The 20,061-nt window shown below is 46.7% G+C and overlaps 1 protein-coding gene across 1 annotated transcript in view; it reads left to right on the top strand.

Moving 5' to 3' along the window:
• The window catches only part of LOC135515095 (signal peptide, CUB and EGF-like domain-containing protein 1), a 209,829-nt gene that overhangs the window by 161,257 nt on the left and 28,511 nt on the right, over nucleotides 1-20,061 (top strand). The window contains exons 6-8 of the mRNA XM_064938927.1: nucleotides 1,394-1,447; nucleotides 6,077-6,166; nucleotides 12,691-12,807. Of these exons, the coding sequence (XP_064794999.1) occupies nucleotides 1,394-1,447; nucleotides 6,077-6,166; nucleotides 12,691-12,807 (261 nt within the window). The remainder of the gene's footprint in view (nucleotides 1-1,393; nucleotides 1,448-6,076; nucleotides 6,167-12,690; nucleotides 12,808-20,061) is intronic.

Here is a 20,061-nt window from a genome sequence, read left to right on the forward strand (position 1 = left end):
TCACTGAGTTTAAGTAACGGACACATCTCAACATCAATTGTTCAAAGGAGACTGCGTGAATCAGGCTTCATGTTCAAATTGCTGCATTGAAACCACTACTAAAGGACACCAATAATAAGAAACACAACCAATGGACATTGGACCGGTGGAAATCTGTCCTTTGGTCTGATGAGTCCAAATGTGAGATGTTTGGTTCCAACTGCCTTGTCTTTGTGAGACACAGAGTAGGTGAACTGATGACCTCTGCATGTGTGGTTCCCACCGTGAAGCATGGAGGAGGAGGTGTTATGGTGTGGGGGTGCTTTGCTTGTGACACTGTCTGTGACTTATTTAGAATACAAGGCACACTTAACCAGCATTGCTACCACAACATTCTGCAGCAATACGCCATTCCATCTAGTTTGTGCTTAGTGGGACTGTCATTTTTTAAGGGCTATTTGACCAAGAAGGAGAGTGATGGAGTGCTGCTTCAGATGACCTGGCCTCCGCAATCCCCCGACCTCAACCCAATTGAGATGGTTTGGGAGGAGTTGGACCGCAGAGTGAAGGAAAAGAAGCCACAAAGCATATGTGGGAACTCCTTCAAGACTGTTGGAAAAGCATTCCTTATGAAGCTGGTTGAGAGAATGCTTAGAGTTTGCAAAGCTGTCATCGAGGCAAAGGGTGGCTCCTTTGAAGAATCTCAAATATATTTTGATATGTTTGACACTTATTTGGCTACTACATGATTCCATATGTGTTATTTCATTGTTTTGATGTCTTCACTATTATTCTACAAATGAAAAACCCTTGAATGAGTATGTGTCCAAACTTTTGACTGGTACTGACACTCAGTGCACATTAGAGAATATATTAATCTTAAAGCTGTTATTTCTCATCTGTTTTGCAGTAGATGTTATAAATGTGTGAGAGAAACTGGTGAGAAGGGCTTTGTGATGAGTTAACTTCACCCCTGAGCCCTCTCTCCCTACCCCGGCCTCATCTTATTTATACACTCACAACAAAAGACAGAGGGGGAGAGATTGAGCCACTGATACATTCAGAGAGAGAGAGAGCGAGAGAGAGAGAGAGAGATGGACAGGAAAAGTGAGCGAGCGTTAAAGTGAGCGCAGTAACACATTTACATTTTCTAGATAATCAACCAGTCTTAAAGTGCATTCAAATGTTTCTTTTTTTTCTTGCAAATATACACAGTCATGTGAGTAACTTGAAACTGTGAGTAATTGAATAGAGATGGAGGGCGACATTTTCGCTGTGCTAAAGAGCACAAATCTGTGTGAAAATACCGTAAACCTTACTATAATCTGGCATTGTGATTCAATTATACATTTTTCTTCAACGATCTGTAATCCAGCTGCCAGATTATAACGAGCTTTACAGTATTTTTGCACAGATCTGTGCTCTGTTGCACCCCGAAAATGTCGCCCGGAGTTTCACGATGACGATGGTGATTATTTCCTGTCTGGGGCCTGAAGACTGCTCACCCTGTTTTTGGAGATCGTGGCATGGGGAGAAGAGGGAGTAACGAATTCTCCCCATCTAAATGTGTACTAAGAAAACAGCTTCCGGTGCATGTTTTAAATAGCTGATTTGCCATGTGACAGAGGAGAGTTGTATGACCAGTGTCTCATTCCTTTATGTGGTGCTCTCTCTGGCTGTCTGTTTCTCTCTCTCTCTCTCTCTCTCTCTCTCTCTCTCTCTCTCTCTGTCTCTGTCTCTCTGTCTCTCTCTCTCTCTCTCTCTCTTTCTCTGTCTCTCTGTCTCTCTCTGTCTCTCTGTCTCTCTCTTTCTCTTTCAATCACACAATTACACCTGTACCTGTATGCACACTCCCAGACAAACACGCACTTTCCCTGCCCGACAGAGTAGTCAGTGTAGTAGTAGTGTGTTAACTTGTCAGGGAGTGAAAGGAGGAATAGAGAGGGTTTGGGGGTTTGATCCCTAGGTAGGGCTGTAGTGGAAACTGGAAAATGAATAGTTGAGAAGTCTCAGAAGTTGAAAAACACATTCATCATCTTCATTACCCTGGAAAACTAGCCAAGTCCGTGTACCTCATGCCCAGACGCCAAGCCTGCATGCCACTGTTTGCCAAATGGCTAACTTTTACGCCCGGATCTCAATGTGGCTGTATCCCGTGGCTATGGTGGCTCCAAAGCCGAACAGAGAGGAAATGTTCATGATTTTTTTTCTGGGGGAATTTGACTGAGATAAATGAGAGGTTCCAGGTAAGTGAAAGAGTTTTTCATAGTTTTTTGCTTTGCCTTCCTTCCAACGGACTCCAGTCCCACATTTGGCTCGGAAGTTTGGAAGCTTGGACGTACCAAAACTGATTTTTTTCTGCCTTTAAAAAAAATGCTCCAGTGTTTTTTGGGTGCACAGAGACGTTCCTGGACGTTCCCGGAGTGTTCCGAAGGGAGCCTGGCGGTGTCTGTCTGTCTGTCCATAACGAGACAGTGATTTACAGACTCCCTTGTTTCTCCATAGCTCTGAAACAAGGTTTATCCCACCGAGTTGCAAAATCCATGGCAGGCTGAAGCAGATTGGCAGATACACAAACTCTTTTTCTTGTGTTACATTATGCCAGTGAGTCAAAGACTGTACAGATGCCCCCAGAAGGACGAAGATCAGATGCATCTGAACACAATATGTTAGGTTTCCCCAATTGGAGGCCCGCAGGCCAAATTTGTCCCACGGGTGGTTTTATTTGGCCCTAAACGTTTTCAGAGCAAATTAAAAATATATATTATTACTTTTTTATTTATTTTTTCATTGTTGGACATAATACTGTAAAATTTTAATTTAGCAAATCTGTTCTCAAGTATTCCCACGCATAATAGACGTGCTTGCATACAAATGTAAGCAATGTTTGAAATGATTGTTTTATTCAAATATTATATCTGTTTGTGCTTCTTGCGGTCATTTTGCGGTCTACCAATGATTTGTAATTATGTTCCGGCATCACGAACATCCACTCAAGAAAAAATTGCCTGCACATAATTTAGTTGATGATCCCTGCAATGCCTGTTCTAACTGGAATGAAAACACACACACACACACACACACACACACACACACACACACACACACACACACACACACACACACACACACACACACACACACACACACACACAGGTCTTCTGTCATGTCACAAATAAACCCTTCTTCTGTGTGTTGTCATTCCTGCTGTGCTAGAACACTGGAGAAGCCCTCTCTCTCTCCCCACAAACAGATCTCCACTATACAGTATCATCAGTGCTGTGTTCTCACAGAACTGCCTTCATTTTGTGCCCATAACCTTTTCCTTTCCAGCCATGCGAGGAACAACGAAATCCACGAAAGAAGAGGAAGACCTCTGAAAGAATGAAAAACTCTGTTCTCCTTCTCCCTCTGTCCCGTGTCTTTTTCTCTCTGGCGAGAGGAAAGGCTCCTGGTCTGAGTGTCCCAACTGCTCTGTCATTGGGCCCACCTTTGACCCACCTTTGTGTAGTGCTGTCTCTGGTGATCCTCCTCTTCCTCCTCCTCCTCTTCCTCCCTACCTACCTCCTCCTGCTTTCTGGTGATAGTTACTGATTGCCTGTCTTGTCTGAGCATCCATGTTCAAATTCAATTAAAACAGGATTAAATCCTTACCTTAAAGGAATGAAGATTATTAAAGGGAATTGAATTAAAGACTGGGGGGAACTAATAAAACAATGATACAGGATTAGAGTGAACATCTCAGTTGCAGCCTGATCTAACGTTACATAGAGCTACCCACCCAAACATCACTCCAAACAACCCCCCCTCCTCCAACCTGAAATATGCCCCCCTCCCCCTAACAGTACAACGGCCTCAACCAGCAAACAAAATCCTGTTACTGTGGCAACCCCCAAAACCCACGTCACCCCCCACCCATCAGCACCTCCTCCCTCATCCACCTGTAGAAACAGGGACCCGTAACCCTGCCTGTTTCTCAATAACACCTCCGTCATGCCATCATCCCAGCCAGCCGCATGCATTCTCACTCTGACACGCTCTCCGTGTCTGTCAGCCCGCCCGTCTGTCCTCACCATACCTCTGTCACTAATCTACGCAACCCTTCTGCCTGTCTGTGTTTCTGTCTGTCCGGCTGCATGGGAGATCCTACTTTTCTGCATTTTCCCTTTGATTTCCTTTTTGTTTTTATTCAGATTTGTTTCTTCTTTCATTTTTTCCCTCCTCCTTGAATTGCAGTAACATTAATAGCAACCAACACTTGTCCCCCTGTTTTCTTACAGTGCATCGTTACTGGTTACCGTTACTGTTCTCCTCTTAGCTGTAGTGTACTGCTATGGATTCATTCCTCCCTCTCTTCAGTGATTATTTCCTGTGTAAGTTCTGCTCTCTCTCTAAACATCCCCCTCAGAAGGCCTCCTCTAAATGGACCTTAGAACTGCTGATTCCTTAGCCTCTTAGGAGAGTCCTGGAGTCCTCTCTTCTCCTCCTCCTCACCCTTTCTTACACAACCACCTACTCACACACACACTTTCACACGCTCATACACACGTGCACGCATCCTCACACTCAAGCATGCACACACTCACAAGCACTCACACCCATACACCAGCACATAATTGCCCAGTTACCCATATACACACACACACAGGCAGAAACACACACGCACATACATGCACACATTCATATACACACACATGCACACACACACACACACACACCTAACCGTTAGTTGAGAGCCAGAAAGCCTCCATTCATTTGTGAACACTGCTTCAGAGAGTCCTTCACTTTGTCTACCAATCCTTCCCAAACTAACCGCCTGAGAAAGACCAGTAACAGGCCAAGCCAGGGGTGACCAGGGGGGGCTTTAGTTACCCATTCCTCCCCCCTCACTCAAAATCCCCCCTGTAGGACTTTGTACATCAAAGACAGTCCTCGTTCTATTGTACTGAGTGGCAGTGCCCTGGCCTGCCCCCCCCCACCCCCAATTCAGTGCTTCAGAGAGAGATGCTCATTCAGAGCCTAATGACTCTGACATCCCAGTGAAAGACACCCTCTCTTCCCAAGGCCCAGTAGCGCTCATCACCACCCCAGCCCATCCATTCTAACACAGTGGCTGCTAATGCATATCTGTGTTTCCTCAGCTGCATATCTGCAACACAGCGTTTTCTCAGCTGCATATCTGCATGTTCATCTTAACCGTAACCCCCGGGCTTTCCCCTCTCCCTTCACACCCCTCCCTCCATCCCAGCTTGGGAACATGGTTTCCAGCGTTGACTGTTAAAGCCAGTTGTGATGTGTTCCATAGACAAACAGGCAACCAGCGCTGCCCCCAGACGACCTCCTTCTCCTCTGTGCATGCCCTCTCCATCGCTCCCCCTTCCACTAGTCCCCAACCCCATTTATTTATGAGTGTTCCTCCTCCCATTTACTTCTCCCATTGTGGCCCACGATGGGACGGGATTTCCTCTCTCTTCTTCTTCCCCTTTTCTCTCTCTCATCCCTTTCTTTCTTTCATTTTGTCATTCTGAAGTCCTTGTAGTTGCTCCCTCCCTCTGTAGTGTCTGTCTGATCTGGTGGCTAGCATAGCCTCCTACCCGTTCTGTTGTCATCCTCACCCCCCTGCTTCTTACCCAACACTCATGCAGCTTGTCTTGGACATGTTTGCTCATCCTTCCCTCTACTCCTCCTTCCTCTCTTCCTCCTTTTCGGATGTGAGGGAATCATTGCTGAGTGTGTGTGGCCGTTTGATATGGAAGACAGAAACAGCAACGGCTACAACAACCAACTCCCCCACCCCCCCTAAATTATATTTTTATTTGAACTGCTATTTTTGTCCCCTACCCCCACCCTTACCCTCATTTCAACTTATTTTGTTTGTTTTTTTGCTATCTGAGACTTTTGGATTTGTTTTTGGGATTAACACTCTAACAGGGATTTTGGCGCCTTTTCATGGCTTCTTGCTTCTTGGCTTTGTTTTTGCTCAAACGCCAAGAGGGGCTGACTTGACTTGACGTCTCGGGCGGCAGCGGGCGGTGGACATTAGGCTTCTAATTAACCTTACTGCTCACTGTTTGTCCCCTTGTCACTTGTGTTTTAGAGAGAGATGAGGCTGCAATTGAGAGCTCTGAGTTCAATGCCACGTCAATAGCTGATGTGGACAAGCGGGTGAAACGGCGGCTACTTATGGGTAACTCTTTTCTTCCTCTTTCTATGTGTTGCCATGGCGCTTGTGCTTGTATCTCCCTTCTCTCTCTCTCTCTCTCTCTCTCTTAAATACATTTTTATTTTTATGAGTCCTTGGTACCCTCTATGTCCACCCTCAAGGTCCCAGCCTGTTGGTAAACTTCTCCAACCCACCTCTCCCCATCGCCCGTCTCGGCAGAAGATACATGTTGTCTAGATTTCCCACAGTAACTAACAGTTACCCCTATAGGCAGCTACACATCCCTCCAAAGATTAGACTGGTGGTCTTTACTCATAACAGAAAGTTAATGGTCAACGAATAAGGTCTTGAAGAACACCGGACCATTTTCACACGGTTTCATGTTCACTAATTTAGGTGAAAATCTTCCTGTAATATCTGAAACACCCTCAGTCCTTCCTTCCCCCTCCCCATACTGATACTCATGGCTTGGAGGGAACAGTACACAAGGAGCCGTTCCATCCCATTATATCTTTGGCGTTGCCGTGGAGAACATAAGAGCTAGTATCTTTGAAGGGTCTCTATCAGCAGAGTCTCTTTGGATGACATAGTGCTTCATTCAATCAAATCCACCGTCTGGAAGTCTCCGGGTGAAGACAAATCATCGAACTTATGTTGTGAGAATGTACATTTGGATTCATTTATTCAACAAACTCTACTGCAGTGCTTGCCTTGCCTCATCCAGGCAGCTGTTTTGATTGAATAGAAACCTACGTCTTTAATGTTGGTGACCTTTAACTTCCCATCCATCCTATAACATCATTTCCATCTCAGTCCCCTTGGCCAGTTACGTGTCCTAGCCTGACCCTTGCAGTACCAACATATCTGAAGCCGTACTCCTCAAGGGATGTCTTTCAGAGGGCCCTTAACAGTTCATTATCACCATATGCCCCTCGCCATCTTCCCGTTTCAGACTGCCACCCTACTCCTCAAGTATGCACTCGTTTGGCCGACAGTACTTGCATTCCAAGTGAGCATTATCAGTCGAACAGCCACATCGCGGCATAAAGAGCTTTCATACAAGCCCTGGACACCGTCGATGAGAGACAGGCTCCAGATACTGTATCTACACTGTAGGTTCATCAACGGATGACTCAGTCAATTAGTATAAAACAAATTAAATGAATGCACAAATGAATACAGGCGTGAATAGTTAACCCTTTCCCGACTAAGTGGAGGATGATGCATCCCTTCAACAGTCGTGACTGACTGTTGAACGAAAATCACTCTAAAGGTTTGGTGAGAAGTGACAAACGACATGGTTCTCAGACAACGTATGCCAATCAACTCCTAGATAACACCATTCTGTACATAGTCTGTCCCTGTGACCCTTTCTTTTCCCTCTTTCAGACCTCGAACCCCCTGTGAAGTTCCACCTGACTGTTAAAGTGTGGTTTCAATATTTCTCCCTTTAATGGAAATATCTCAACTAATCTGGACTAACCACTAAACCAGACTAAACGCGTGAACCCCCACTAATATCTAACTAAATCTGCACTTCCTTAAACCTGGGAGCCTCGAGGCAGCGTTTCCATCTTGGTCTCTTATGGTTCTGTTTCCTTTATTTTACATTATTTTGTTTTCAAAGGCAGAAATGGATCCTGTACAATGTATGTTGTTTACCAGCATGGAGACTTAAATCAGTCAGACATTCAGACATCCTGAGCTTGTATATACTGTTACTGTTATGGATTGGTGCCTGCAGGTTTCTCCCATACAGAGGCAGATCTTACTTCAACAGGTGATGACTTTGGCCTGTAAATTGGGGGGATGGGGGGGGGGGGACAAAGACAAAACTCCACCTATTTCCTCTAAAAGTGAACTTTTCCATCCTTCTCATCTTTCATCAGTTGAGGAATCTTTCCCCTGCCTGACTCAGTCCTGTTGTTTTCATACCTGATGATGTCACTGTTGATGCTCCTCCCCTTCATTCCAACACTGTCTATAACCCCCAGCTCTCATTTATATGACCTGTGTTATTGAGATGTTTTTAATCCCAACTTTTTTATTTGCAGTTTCCTTTTATACTTTCCAGGTCTGATTAGTCTGATTGCCATGGAGACAATGGGAGTCTTTAGAGCAGCCCTGAACGTCTGTTAGATTTGACACTGTGCTCCATTCGTCTGCCTGCTTTGACACACAGCGTTCCTGACTCTCTCTGTGCGTCTGCTGCTGCTATTTTCTCTGCAGACACAGCCATAGGCTTTGTCCCATATCACTGGAGCCCAGATTGATCAAGACAGACTCAACTGGAACCTGGTCTACAATGAAATAATAGATGGAGAAAAGCCTGATAGAGAGAGTGATAGGAAAGAGTGAAGAATGTGAAAGTTCTAGCACAGAAAAAGCCAGGTGTTGTCAAAGTTCTACTCATTTAGGATTAAACCAGTGTGTGCTGGACACTTGATGAGGTGTGAGAGCGGGAGAAAGAGAGTGTAGTGCTATAGCTACACAGACCTCGGCTGCTGAGGAGTCCAAATAAACCACTCACCTAGGACAGATGGGCTGAGCTGGGCGTGTGTGTGCGTGCGTGTGTGCGTGTGTGCGTGTGTGTGTGTGTGTGGATAGCGTGATTTCAGGACGGGGGCAGCACTGACAGCTGGATTAGGTGCCCATGACAACAGTGAAGGGGGATCCTGTTAGCTAGGCCCTGCTGAAAGACGATCATGCCCCTACAGCTCAGTCAGTATGTGTGTGGAGGGTTGATGAGACTTGGCATGATGCTTAATAAAGCACAACCACTCCTCTTTTCACATGACTCCCTCTTAATCAATAGAACATGTGTCTTACTGAGAGAGAGCGAGAAGGGCCTGCATGGAGATTTGCCTGGTCAGCATGTCTGGGTGTGTGAGGGGTATGAAGTACGTTTGTGTGTGTGTGCACCCACTCTCTATCTCTTCACTCCTGACGTCAGCAGAGCAGATCAGTCAGGTTTGCCCAGAGCATGTGTGAGCATGGCAGGGTGGATGAGAGGAGAGGGAGACAGACAGAGAGACAGTGAGATGGAGGGGTGTGATGATGGGGGTATTTGGTGGGCAAGTCAGGGGTGTCTCTGTTGATTTGTACTGGCTCTCAGCCAACACACCACTGGCCCTGCTGCCGCTGCTCACACAAACAAGACAGACGAGTAATCTTCATCTGTCACCACGGAGATGAGAGCTGGTTCCCTTGAACGGGTCCCTCCAACCGTCAATCTCCCCCAGAATGTCTCCCACGGAAACTCCCCCAATCCCCCACTCCCATTTACAAAAAATAGGTGTTACCCTGTCCACCTTCCTCTCAGCTTCAGCATGTTGAAATGGAGACACAGGGAAGTGGAAAGGATGGCTGTGAATAGAAGAGTGTTAGCCTTTGTAGCATCGTTGCAATACAGTGTGCATGAGACAGAAACATTCAGGGGTGGGAGAGGGGAGGGGGTTCAGAGGGGCTGTTCGGGGGTAGGCTTTGCATGTCCAGTACATCAATCAGAGTGTGTTTGGGCGGGCGGCGGGCCTGTGTTCCTGTGTGCAGCCTCTTGCCCTGGGGAGGCGGGCCTGGCTCATCAGAGCAGGAGAGGGGCTCTGAGCAGGACTCACGCTAAGCTAATTATAGGGCCCATTGCCTTCAGTAGTATAAATCAGTCTGACCCATTATCAGCCCCATGCACACACACACACACACACACACACACACACACTCACACACACACACCTGAGTGGGACGTTTGCAGGGGTCCACTGCCATACCCTACAGCACCCATCAGACAAGCTACACTATATATACAGAGTATGTGGACACCCCTTCAACTTAGTGGATTCAGCTATTTCAACCACACCCATTGCTGACAGGTGTATATAATCAAGCACACAGCCATGCAATCTCCATAGACAAACATTGGCAGTAGAATGGCCTTACTGTGGCACCGTTTTAGAATGACACCTTTCCAACAAGTCAGTTCGTCACATTTCTGCCCTGCTAGAGCTGCCCCGGTCAACTGTAAGTGCTGTTATTGTGAAGTGGAAACGTCTAGGAGCAACAATGGCTCAGCCGTGAAGTGGTAGGCCACACAAGCTCACAGCACAGGACTGTTGAGTAGCGTGTACAATTCCTCGGTTGCAACACTCACTTCCAAGTTCCAGACTGCTTCTGGAAGTAACGTCAGCACAAGAACTGTTCATCAGGAGCTTCATGAAATTGGTTTCCATGGCCGAGCAGCTGCACACAAGCCTAAGATCACCATAGGCAACGCCAAGCGTTGGCTGGAGTGGTGTAAAGTTGGCTGCCATTGGACCGTGGAGCATTGGAAACACGTTCTCTGGATTGATGAATCACACTTCACCATCTGGCAGTCCGACGGACAAATCTGTGTTTGGCTGATGCCAGAAGAACGCGACCTGCCACAATGTTCCAACTGTAGAGTTTGGTGGAGGAGGAATAATGGACTGGGGCTGTTTTTCATGGTTCGGGCTAGGCCTCTTAGTTCCAGTGAAGGGAAATCTTAACGCAACAGTATACAATGACATTCTAGACAATTCTGTGCTTCCAACTTTGTGGCAACAGTTTGGGGAAGGCCCTTTCCTGTTTCAGCATGACAATGCCCCCGTGCACAAAATGAAGTCCATACAGAAATCGAACATCTTTGAGATGAATTAGAACGCCGACTGTGAGCCAGGCCTAATCGCCCAACATCAGTGCCCAATCTCACTAATGCTCTTGTGGCTGAATGGAAGCAAGTTCCCGCAGCAATGTTCCAACATCTAGTGGAAAGCCTTCCCAGAAGAGTGGAGGCTGTTATAGCAGCAAAGGGGGGACCAACTCCATATTATTGACCATGATTTTGGAATGATATGTTCAACGACCAGGTGGTCATGTTGTGTACCAGGAAGATAGAGTATCTCTCCTTCCCCTATATTCCCTCTGTGTTTTCCTTTTCTGGGAATTAGGTTCAGTATCCCAAAAAGTTATCTGCAGTTCTATGAAACACACCAGGAGCCTCATTGAAGTAGAGCCATTTTGCCACTGACAGCTTCCTTGTGGTGGTAGAATCTGGCCACCATGCTGGCTCTCACAGCACCCACCTGCCGTTTGGTTTTGCTGCAAACAGACGGCCATGTTGGATCAGCCCGCTGATGAGATGCTGTCAGTCCGTGACACTACACTCATTGACAGTTATATGCTAATGCTGTGACCTCTAGAGCCGGGCATGCTAGCTAGCCAGTCTGAAAAGGTTTATCCTCTTCTCTCCTCCCTTAAAGCAGGCACAGAACCTCTTTGCATTTATTGAGCTGGGAATAGATGCCAGAGAGACAAGTCCATGTCCAAATAGCCAGAGCCATTTCAGCGTCTTCTGTCACCTTTAAAGGGATAGTTTGGGATTTTGGCTGAACTCATGGATACCATTTTTTTGCCTCTGTGTCCAGTATGAAAGAAGTTAGAGGTAGTTTTGCGAGCCAATGCTAACTAGCATTATCACTAGCTGTGAGCTAGTTAGCTTTGCTCTCGAAACTACCTCTGAACTTCCTTCATACAGGACGCAGAGACATAAAAATGGTATCCACGAGTTTGGGGAAGTAGATGAACTATCCCTTTAACTAAGCACAGTCAACTGAGTTTTTTCCAGGACGTATCAGAAGCCTGCCAGACCCAAGTAGTTCATCTGAAACTGTTCTTTATTAAATATAGTAGCCTATTATTGAGCCCCGTTCTAAAAGCAGTGTACCGTTTCACCGTCCTCAGCAGTTTCTGACACCCATTGGGGTTTAGTGAGCTCAGCTTTCCTATAGCAACATTGGGCTGCGCAGGTAAAGTGGAGATGCCATTAGGTGCTGTTTGTTTTGGGATTAGCTCAGGCAATATTCACAAGTCAGAGCAAACCTTATCTTGGCCACATACAAGAACATTTTTCCTGGAGTCAAAATACACACATTCGGTCCTAGGTACTACTACTCGATCCCACCACTAACTATATTATAGACTCTCGTGTTTTCTCTACTTAACCTTCAGTATCGTTTTTGACTAAATGTTTTCTTGACGTTTTTTGGAAACAGGGCTTTCCTGTCTTAACTCGGCTACTGAGTTCCTCTCCTTTATCAACTCCTGTTGCCCATTAATCTCTTGTTTATGTTTTGTAGAAATCTGTGAGTCCTGAGTATGAGTTTATAGTCGGTCTGTGACATGTTGATGAACTGTCTATGAAATTCCCACTGTGTACCGTCTCATAACCTGTCACTGGTCTGATGGACAACCACAATGTCTTGACACATTCTTAGGATCGTGGAAATGAAGTCTGAATGGGTATGATGGAAAAGCAATATGCCCTGAATACACAACGTCACCCTGTTGTGTATTTCTCCATTCTATGTAGCCTCTTCTCAACCCACCCGTCATATCTTCACTGTCTACTGTTTCTCTCTTTAGACTCCGTTCTGCTCTTTAGATATGCGTGCCAGTCAGTATGTTAATACCCCTCCCCTGCCCCCGCCCCCGCCCCGCCTCTCTTTTCTCCCACTGTATATTTTTGTTTTACCCAGAAACCTGTGCGGTGAACAATGGCGGCTGTGACCGGACGTGCAAGGACACGGCTACAGGGGTTCGCTGCAGCTGCCCCGTGGGATTCACCCTGCAGCCAGACGGCAAGACCTGCAAAGGTCAGTGTATAGGTGTGTGTGTGTGTCCGTGTGGCCCTACTGTCCCCTACAGCTCTCCTCTATCTTCTTTACTTCCCCCCCCCCCCTCTCTCTCTCTCTCTCTCTCTCTCTCTCTCTCCATGTGACGAGAGGCTTTTACTCATGCCTTGATAGCACCCAACCCTTTAGTGTGCTCATCTTAAGAACACACTACTAGTGCTGTTAACAATGGAGGCACATTCCCTATCAGCACTCAACCGTATTTGGCAAATGTAACGCAATATGGGCAAGTTATGTGGTATTGAACGGTACTGAGTTGAGAGGATCCTTTGTGGAGGTGGTCCAGGGGTCTGGTATCTGTGGCTGGTATGAGTGGTATCTGAGTGATCTTGGGCCAAGACCAACCAACCTTGCGGCACAAAGTTCACTTCCCCTCCTCGCATGGAGGAGAGAGAGACTCCGGTCTCCAGCGCGGTCACTGGCAGTGCTGCTGTTGTTGTTGATGTTGCCGCCAAACGTTTCCACTTCCCAAATTCCGCCTGTGACGTCAAAGATGGCGACCCTACCGGGCTGCCACACAGACACAGTGAAAGGGACTTTTTTCTAGCAGATAGTTGATTTAGGCTTGTCCCTAAACAAACAGGGCCGTTGATGGTTCTGACCCCGAGGGTCACCCGAACGGAAAATACAGTGGTTCATGTGGAGCGGTGTTGTTGGTTTCAGGGATCATTGATATGTCTGAGGAACAGCGACACTGTGGTCTGGCTTGCATGAGACACACTTGGGTGTATCTCAAGCGGATAGTGGCTACTTTCTCTCCTCATCTCCTAATCTCCTTTCCTTCATCTGCACTAATCAGAAAGAAGAGACTGATGAAGAGAAAACAAAAGGCCTGAGAGTTTTCCTCGGGCTGTTGAGTTGAGTTGGTTCACATCAGAACAGTTGAAGAAGAACTACACTGGGGATGTGGGGAGGGCTGTTACATCGCTGCCCAACCTATTCTGCCAACATGTGACAAGACATGTTTGAGGAGGGGAACTGCTGTATGAGTCGCCATAGCAATGACTTGCAGGTTACATTGCGGCGACTCTCTATGTCCAATGTCCTGTGTGTGTGTGTGTGTGTGTGTGTGTGTGTGTGTGTGTGTGTGTGTGTGTGTGTGTGTGTGTGTGTGTGTGTGTGTGTGTGTGTGTGTGTGTGTGTGTGTGTGTGTGTGTGTGTGTGTGTGTGTGTGTGTGTGTGTGTGTGTGTGTGTGTACCTGTGTACCTGTGTACCTGTGTGCCTGTGTGCATGTGTACCAGTGTGCGTGTGTATTTTGTGTCAAGAAGTTTGAGAATGTGACATGTAAGTGTGAAATACTGGAGCCGGGGCTGTCTGGCTGGCAGGCAGACGACGCGACTTCAAACTTTCAGCTGTTTGAACAGTGAGGCCCACGCTGCACTGTCTCTCTCTTTTCCTCTCACACACATATTGTACACACACACACACAGACTCACACAGACTCACACAGCGCCACCCAGCTGTATAGTGGGGAGACACAACATAGGGTGCTAACAGAGAACATTACCACCTGCCACCATCCATCCATCTCCAGCATAGAGAATGGGCACCATCCATCTCCACCATCCATCATATCTCCAGCATAGAGAATAGGCACCATCCATCTCCACCATCCATCCATCTCCAGCATAGAGAATAGGCACCATCCATCTCCAGCATCCATCATATCTCCAGCATAGAGAATAGGCACCATCCATCTCCACCATCCATCATATCTCCAGCATAGAGAATAGGCACCATCCATCTCCAGCATAGAGAATAGGCACCATCCATTTCCACCATCCATCCATCTCCAGCATAGAGAATAGGCACCATCCATCTCCACCATCCATCCATCTCCAGCATAGAGAATAGGCACCATCCATCTCCAGCATCCATCATATCTCCAGCATAGAGAATAGGCACCATCCATCTCCACCATCCATCATATCTCCAGCATAGAGAATAGGCACCATCCATCTCCACCATCCATCATATCTCCAGCATAGAGAATAGGCACCATCCATCTCCAGCATAGAGAATAGGCACCATCCATCTCCACCATCCATCATATCTCCAGCATAGAGAATAGGCACCATCCATCTCCACCATCCATCCATCTCCAGCATAGAGAATAGGCACCATCCATCTCCAGCATAGAGAATAGGCACCATCCATTTCCACCATCCATCCATCTCCAGCATAGAGAATAGGCACCATCCATCTCCACCATCCATCCATCTCCAGCATAGAGAATAGGCACCATCCATCTCCAGCATCCATCATATCTCCAGCATAGAGAATAGGCACCATCCATCTCCACCATCCATCATATCTCCAGCATAGAGAATAGGCACCATCCATCTCCACCATCCATCATATCTCCAGCATAGAGAATAGGCACCATCCATCTCCACCATCCATCATATCTCCAGCATAGAGAATAGGCACCATCCATCTCCACCATCCATCATATCTCCAGCATAGAGAATAGGCACCATCCATCTCCAGCATAGAGAATAGGCACCATCCATCTCCACCATCCATCATATCTCCAGCATAGAGAATAGGCATATCGTTCATTCTCAGTTGTCATGTCAGCTCTTTAGTTAGAGTGAGGCAGAGCATGGGGACAGTTTTGTTTGGACATGTTATATCAGAGGCACCATAATGGCCAATGAAACCAGTTGATAATGATATATTGTAGAATCCTCCATGGCCACATCATTGTCTGCTAACAAGATCAGCTGTGACTGGAAGGGTCCAGCCCTGCATTGGATGCAGTGTGAGAAAACATCTAGTCTCTCTGTCACTCAAATGTCAAGTTCAAACCCCAGCAGCTTGTGTGAACAACTTCCACTCCTGTCTGTCTCCCGTCTGTCTCCCGTCTGTCTCCCGTCTGCCTTTGATTTGTGCGCTTAACAGAACAACCAAGCCTTTATGGTGCAGGAAAATGAAAAGTTAGCCTCCGCTGTGTTTTCCGGGAGCGAGTTGAGTGGAGAAGATGGATAGGTCTGCAGTCCAGCTGTGTACCGCCCAGATAATGTGGCTGAGTTAGGCCCCTGGGCTCCATAAATCCACCAGTGATTGACCTGATCTGAGCTGGAGCTGTGAGACAGCACCACATCCATCACCCATCACCATCCATCAGCTGGGCATGAAGGGGTGGAGGGATGGACCAGGAAAACATGGAGAGAGCCATCTGCCACTGACTGCAAACACACACACACACACACACACACACACACACACACACACACACACACACACACACACACACACACACACACACACACACACACACACACACACACACACACTTACATGATAGACATGCACATGCAGGCACGGTGCATATACACACATGTGCATGCACGCACAAGTTAACCATACACTAGTCAGCAATCAATACACACATCCACTCTGACTAGACATCCACAATGACTACACACAAAGGCACACACTCAAACATATCAGGAAGGGAAACTATAAACACTGAACTCCTCTCCAGTCTCCACCCAGCCAGCATTACTTCTGGATCGTCTCCCACTGAACCTAGTCAGTCAGCCAGGGGTTTTATTGATCAAGACATTTTATTCAGACCACCTGTCTCACCTTGTCGCCATGCTGCCCCCTGCCTGGACCAAAGTGTTCTGTAACCTTGGTAACAGCACACACAGATCTGTAACATGTTAAATGGGCTGACAGGGTCTTGGCTAAGCTAGCTGCTATCACAGCTGAGCTGACCACAGGAGTGTAGTGTGTGACTGTGCTCTAATGTCGAATATTGCAGATAGTCATGTGTTATAGCATACCGGGTTGTGCCAGTGGTGTGTTGTAACGTGCAGATAGGCCCAGGGGGTAGAGGTGTTTTTATAGCATAGAGATAGTGGGTAGTGATGTGCTGTTAATGTAGATAGAGTATTGTAGACAGCAGTTTGTGGTTTTGTGGGGTTAGTAGTTAGCTGGGAGGTAAATGTCATGCTGTGAGGTACTGTAGACAGAGCCCTCTGTCTCTCTGCTCTGTCTCTCTGTGTGCCAGACCCTGTGGGACCTGCACCATCCTGCCCCCCCCTAACATAATCATTTCAATATAAACTATTTAGGGCATGTTTAAATCCCAGGCGCCTTTCATCTGCGCTGACAGACGAGACGGTTCCCTAACTCCACGATGACAGACGCGCCAATGGAAGGAGGCGTTTTTATCACAGGGCTCTTCTGCGGACGGAGGGAGAGACAGAGGGAAGAGAGGGAGAGGCGGAGGGAGAGAGGGAGAAGAAAAGTGATTTTGTGAACAGTTTCCAGATGTTTGATTAGAAGGTGCGTGTCGGTGGGTGGATGAGTTGTGTGTGTGTGTGTGTGTGTGTGTGTGTGTGTGTGTGTGTGTGTGTGTGTGTGTGTGTGTGTGTGTGTGTGTGTGTGTGTGTGTGTGTGTGTGTGTGTGTGTGGTCGGTACAGGGAGACTGAGCTGCTCAGTTGTACAGTGTGTGTATGGGCACCTGAGACACGTCTTCACTGGCCTGCATTCCTCTCCCCAGTACCAGCGAAAGCACACACACACACACACACACACACACACACACACACACACACACACACACATCCAGTAATCCAATCAAAGAGCCATTACAGGAGACACTTAACACAGACAAGGAGAAACCAGGTGATAGGCTACACGTTCGTTGGGTTATAAGGGGACATACTTTATGTGGCTGAGCCAATCTCAGTAAATTAACTGTATCATAGTCAGCAACTAGCTGTTTGTCATAGCTTCACTATCACTTTGTGTCCTCAAAAGACTGGAAGCTACTGTACAGAGTCGCTTCCCCATAAACTCCTCCTCTAGCACCACTCGTCCAAACAGAAAGCCTCCAGAAAGTGCCCACTGTATTAACATGTCAGGCCCAGTAATCTCCACAATAACACTCCATAACTATCTCCATCACCTTACATGACTCTGGCCCAGCTCCGGCCCTCAACCGTTATGGCTCTCCCTCCGTCAGGCCGGCGTCGGCCCTGCCTGCTGTTTTATTTTACTGTTGTGTTGCTCTTTACTGGAGTTGCTCTTGGCCCAGATGCGGCCCATAGAGCCTCTGTTATTAGACAGAGGAGAGTCTTTGGGGACAAAGCAAACAGAACGGGCCGTTTAAGTCCTCTGATAAATACCCGGCCGGCTCGGGCCCGAGCCGCCCGTCGTCTCCCAAATTAGCAGCCTGAGGTGGTCACACTGAGGTAAACTCTGCTTTATATGAACAGTAGATCCCCCTTCTCCCGTCCCCAAATTATTTGGACAGGTTCGGGTTTCCACAAATGTATTACGTTTAATTGCTTTTTACTGTAAATATTTTGTAAAACTACACAGTTTCCCCGAGGCGCGTACCAAGGCTACCCGAGCGCTCAGAGATAAGCCTGCAGCAGCAGCCAAAGAGCTTCCACATTCCTCATCTCTCTCTCACTCACTCTCTCTCCAATGGCTGCAGTTCATGTTACAATACAACCTTTATTTCTTCTTCTCTTTCTTTATTTCTGTCTTGTTTGCTGCCTCTCCCAGTTTCCGTTCTCCATCTACTATGCTTCTACACCTGCATTGCATGCTGTTTGTGGTTTTAGGCTGGGTTTCTGTATAGCACTTTGTGACATCAGCTGATGTACGAAGAGCTTTATAAATACATATGATTGATTGATTGATTGATTGATTGATTGATACTATCTTTGTCTTTTGAGAGGACTATTATCGACTCAGAAGCATCTTATGCAACAACGACCTTCCAGTTGATCCCTCTGTGTTTTACTTACTGTATTGAGGTCGAGGGCCAGAGGTCAACGTTCAGCCATATTCTCATTTACCGGTCTATTATTTATCCTACACTGTTGTTAATTACAAACGATCCTAATCATCTGTTGAACCCTGATGTTAGCCCTTCCCATTTGGCTCTCAGCCTTCCCAGCAGCAGCAGTGTGCCCAGTCAGCCAGTCAGTTAGCCAGTCAGTCAGTTAACCAGTCAGTCAGCCAGTAGACAGTCAGTCAGTCAGCCGGTAGACAGTCAGACAGTCAGTCAGCCAGTAGACTGTCAGTACCCAGTCAGCCAGCCAGTCAGTCAGTCAATGAGTAAGCCAGCCAGTCAGTCAGTCAGTGAGTAATCCATCCAGTCAATCAGCCAGTCAGTCAATCAGCCATTCAGGCAGATGGCTGTAATAGATGGTAATGAGCTGCTATTGGCTGGGAGCAGCAGGGCTCAGAATGGACCTATTGATCGCAGATGAAGCAGGGTATCGATCGAACCGGTGGTAAATGTCAAACAGGGATGGGAGATTGATGGGTGTGGGTGTGTGTGTGTGTCTGTGTGTGTGTCTGTGTGTGTGTCTGTGTGTGTCTGTGTGTGTGTCTGTGTGTCTGTGTGTGTGTGTGTGTGTGTGTGTGTGTATATGCTTGACAGATTACACCCCTGTTTTCACGTCCAGATAATTAGAGAGATGAAAATTATTAGATCACGGTGAGAAAGGAAGAGAGAGACAGAGGTGGTAACAAAAAGAGATATCTGAAATGAGAGGAAGATACAAGAGATAAGGGGTGAGTGAGAGATAGATCAGTGGGCATAGAGAGTGGAAGATTGAGAGTGAGTGACTGAGAAGGATGGAACATGAGAATTCCCCATTCCTTATCCGCTCCATTCATTGCTCTCATTTCCTTTCCATCCCTCTCTCCCTCCCCAGGTCTCCTCTACCTCCTTCCCCTCCCTGAGTGAGATCCTCATGGTACATCATATGTAGGAGAGCCTTAATGAGCTATGCCCTCGTTAATAGAGGCCTAACTACCACCTGGCCCCTGACAGCCCAGATGTGTGTGCAATGCAATCACAGAGGTGCTCTCTCTCAATTCAATATCAATGTATGGGCTTTATTGGCATGGTAAACATATGTTAACATTGACAAAGCAAGTGAAGTAGATAATAAACAAAGGTGAAATAAAAAATCAAAATGAATAGTTAACATTGTACTCACAGAAGTTCCAAAAGAATAAAGACATTTCAAATGTATATATATACAGTGTTGTAACAATGTGCAAATAGTTAAAGTACAAAATGGAAAATAAATAAGCATAACTATGGATTGTGTTTACAATGGTGTTTCTTCACTGGTTGCCCTTTTCTTGTGGCAACAGGTCACACATCTTGCTGTTGTGATGACACACTGTGGTATTTCACCCAATAGATATTGGAGTTTATAGATATTGG

Source organism: Oncorhynchus masou, chromosome 26 (assembly GCF_036934945.1).
Source record: "Oncorhynchus masou masou isolate Uvic2021 chromosome 26, UVic_Omas_1.1, whole genome shotgun sequence".
NCBI lineage: Eukaryota > Metazoa > Chordata > Actinopteri > Salmoniformes > Salmonidae > Oncorhynchus > Oncorhynchus masou.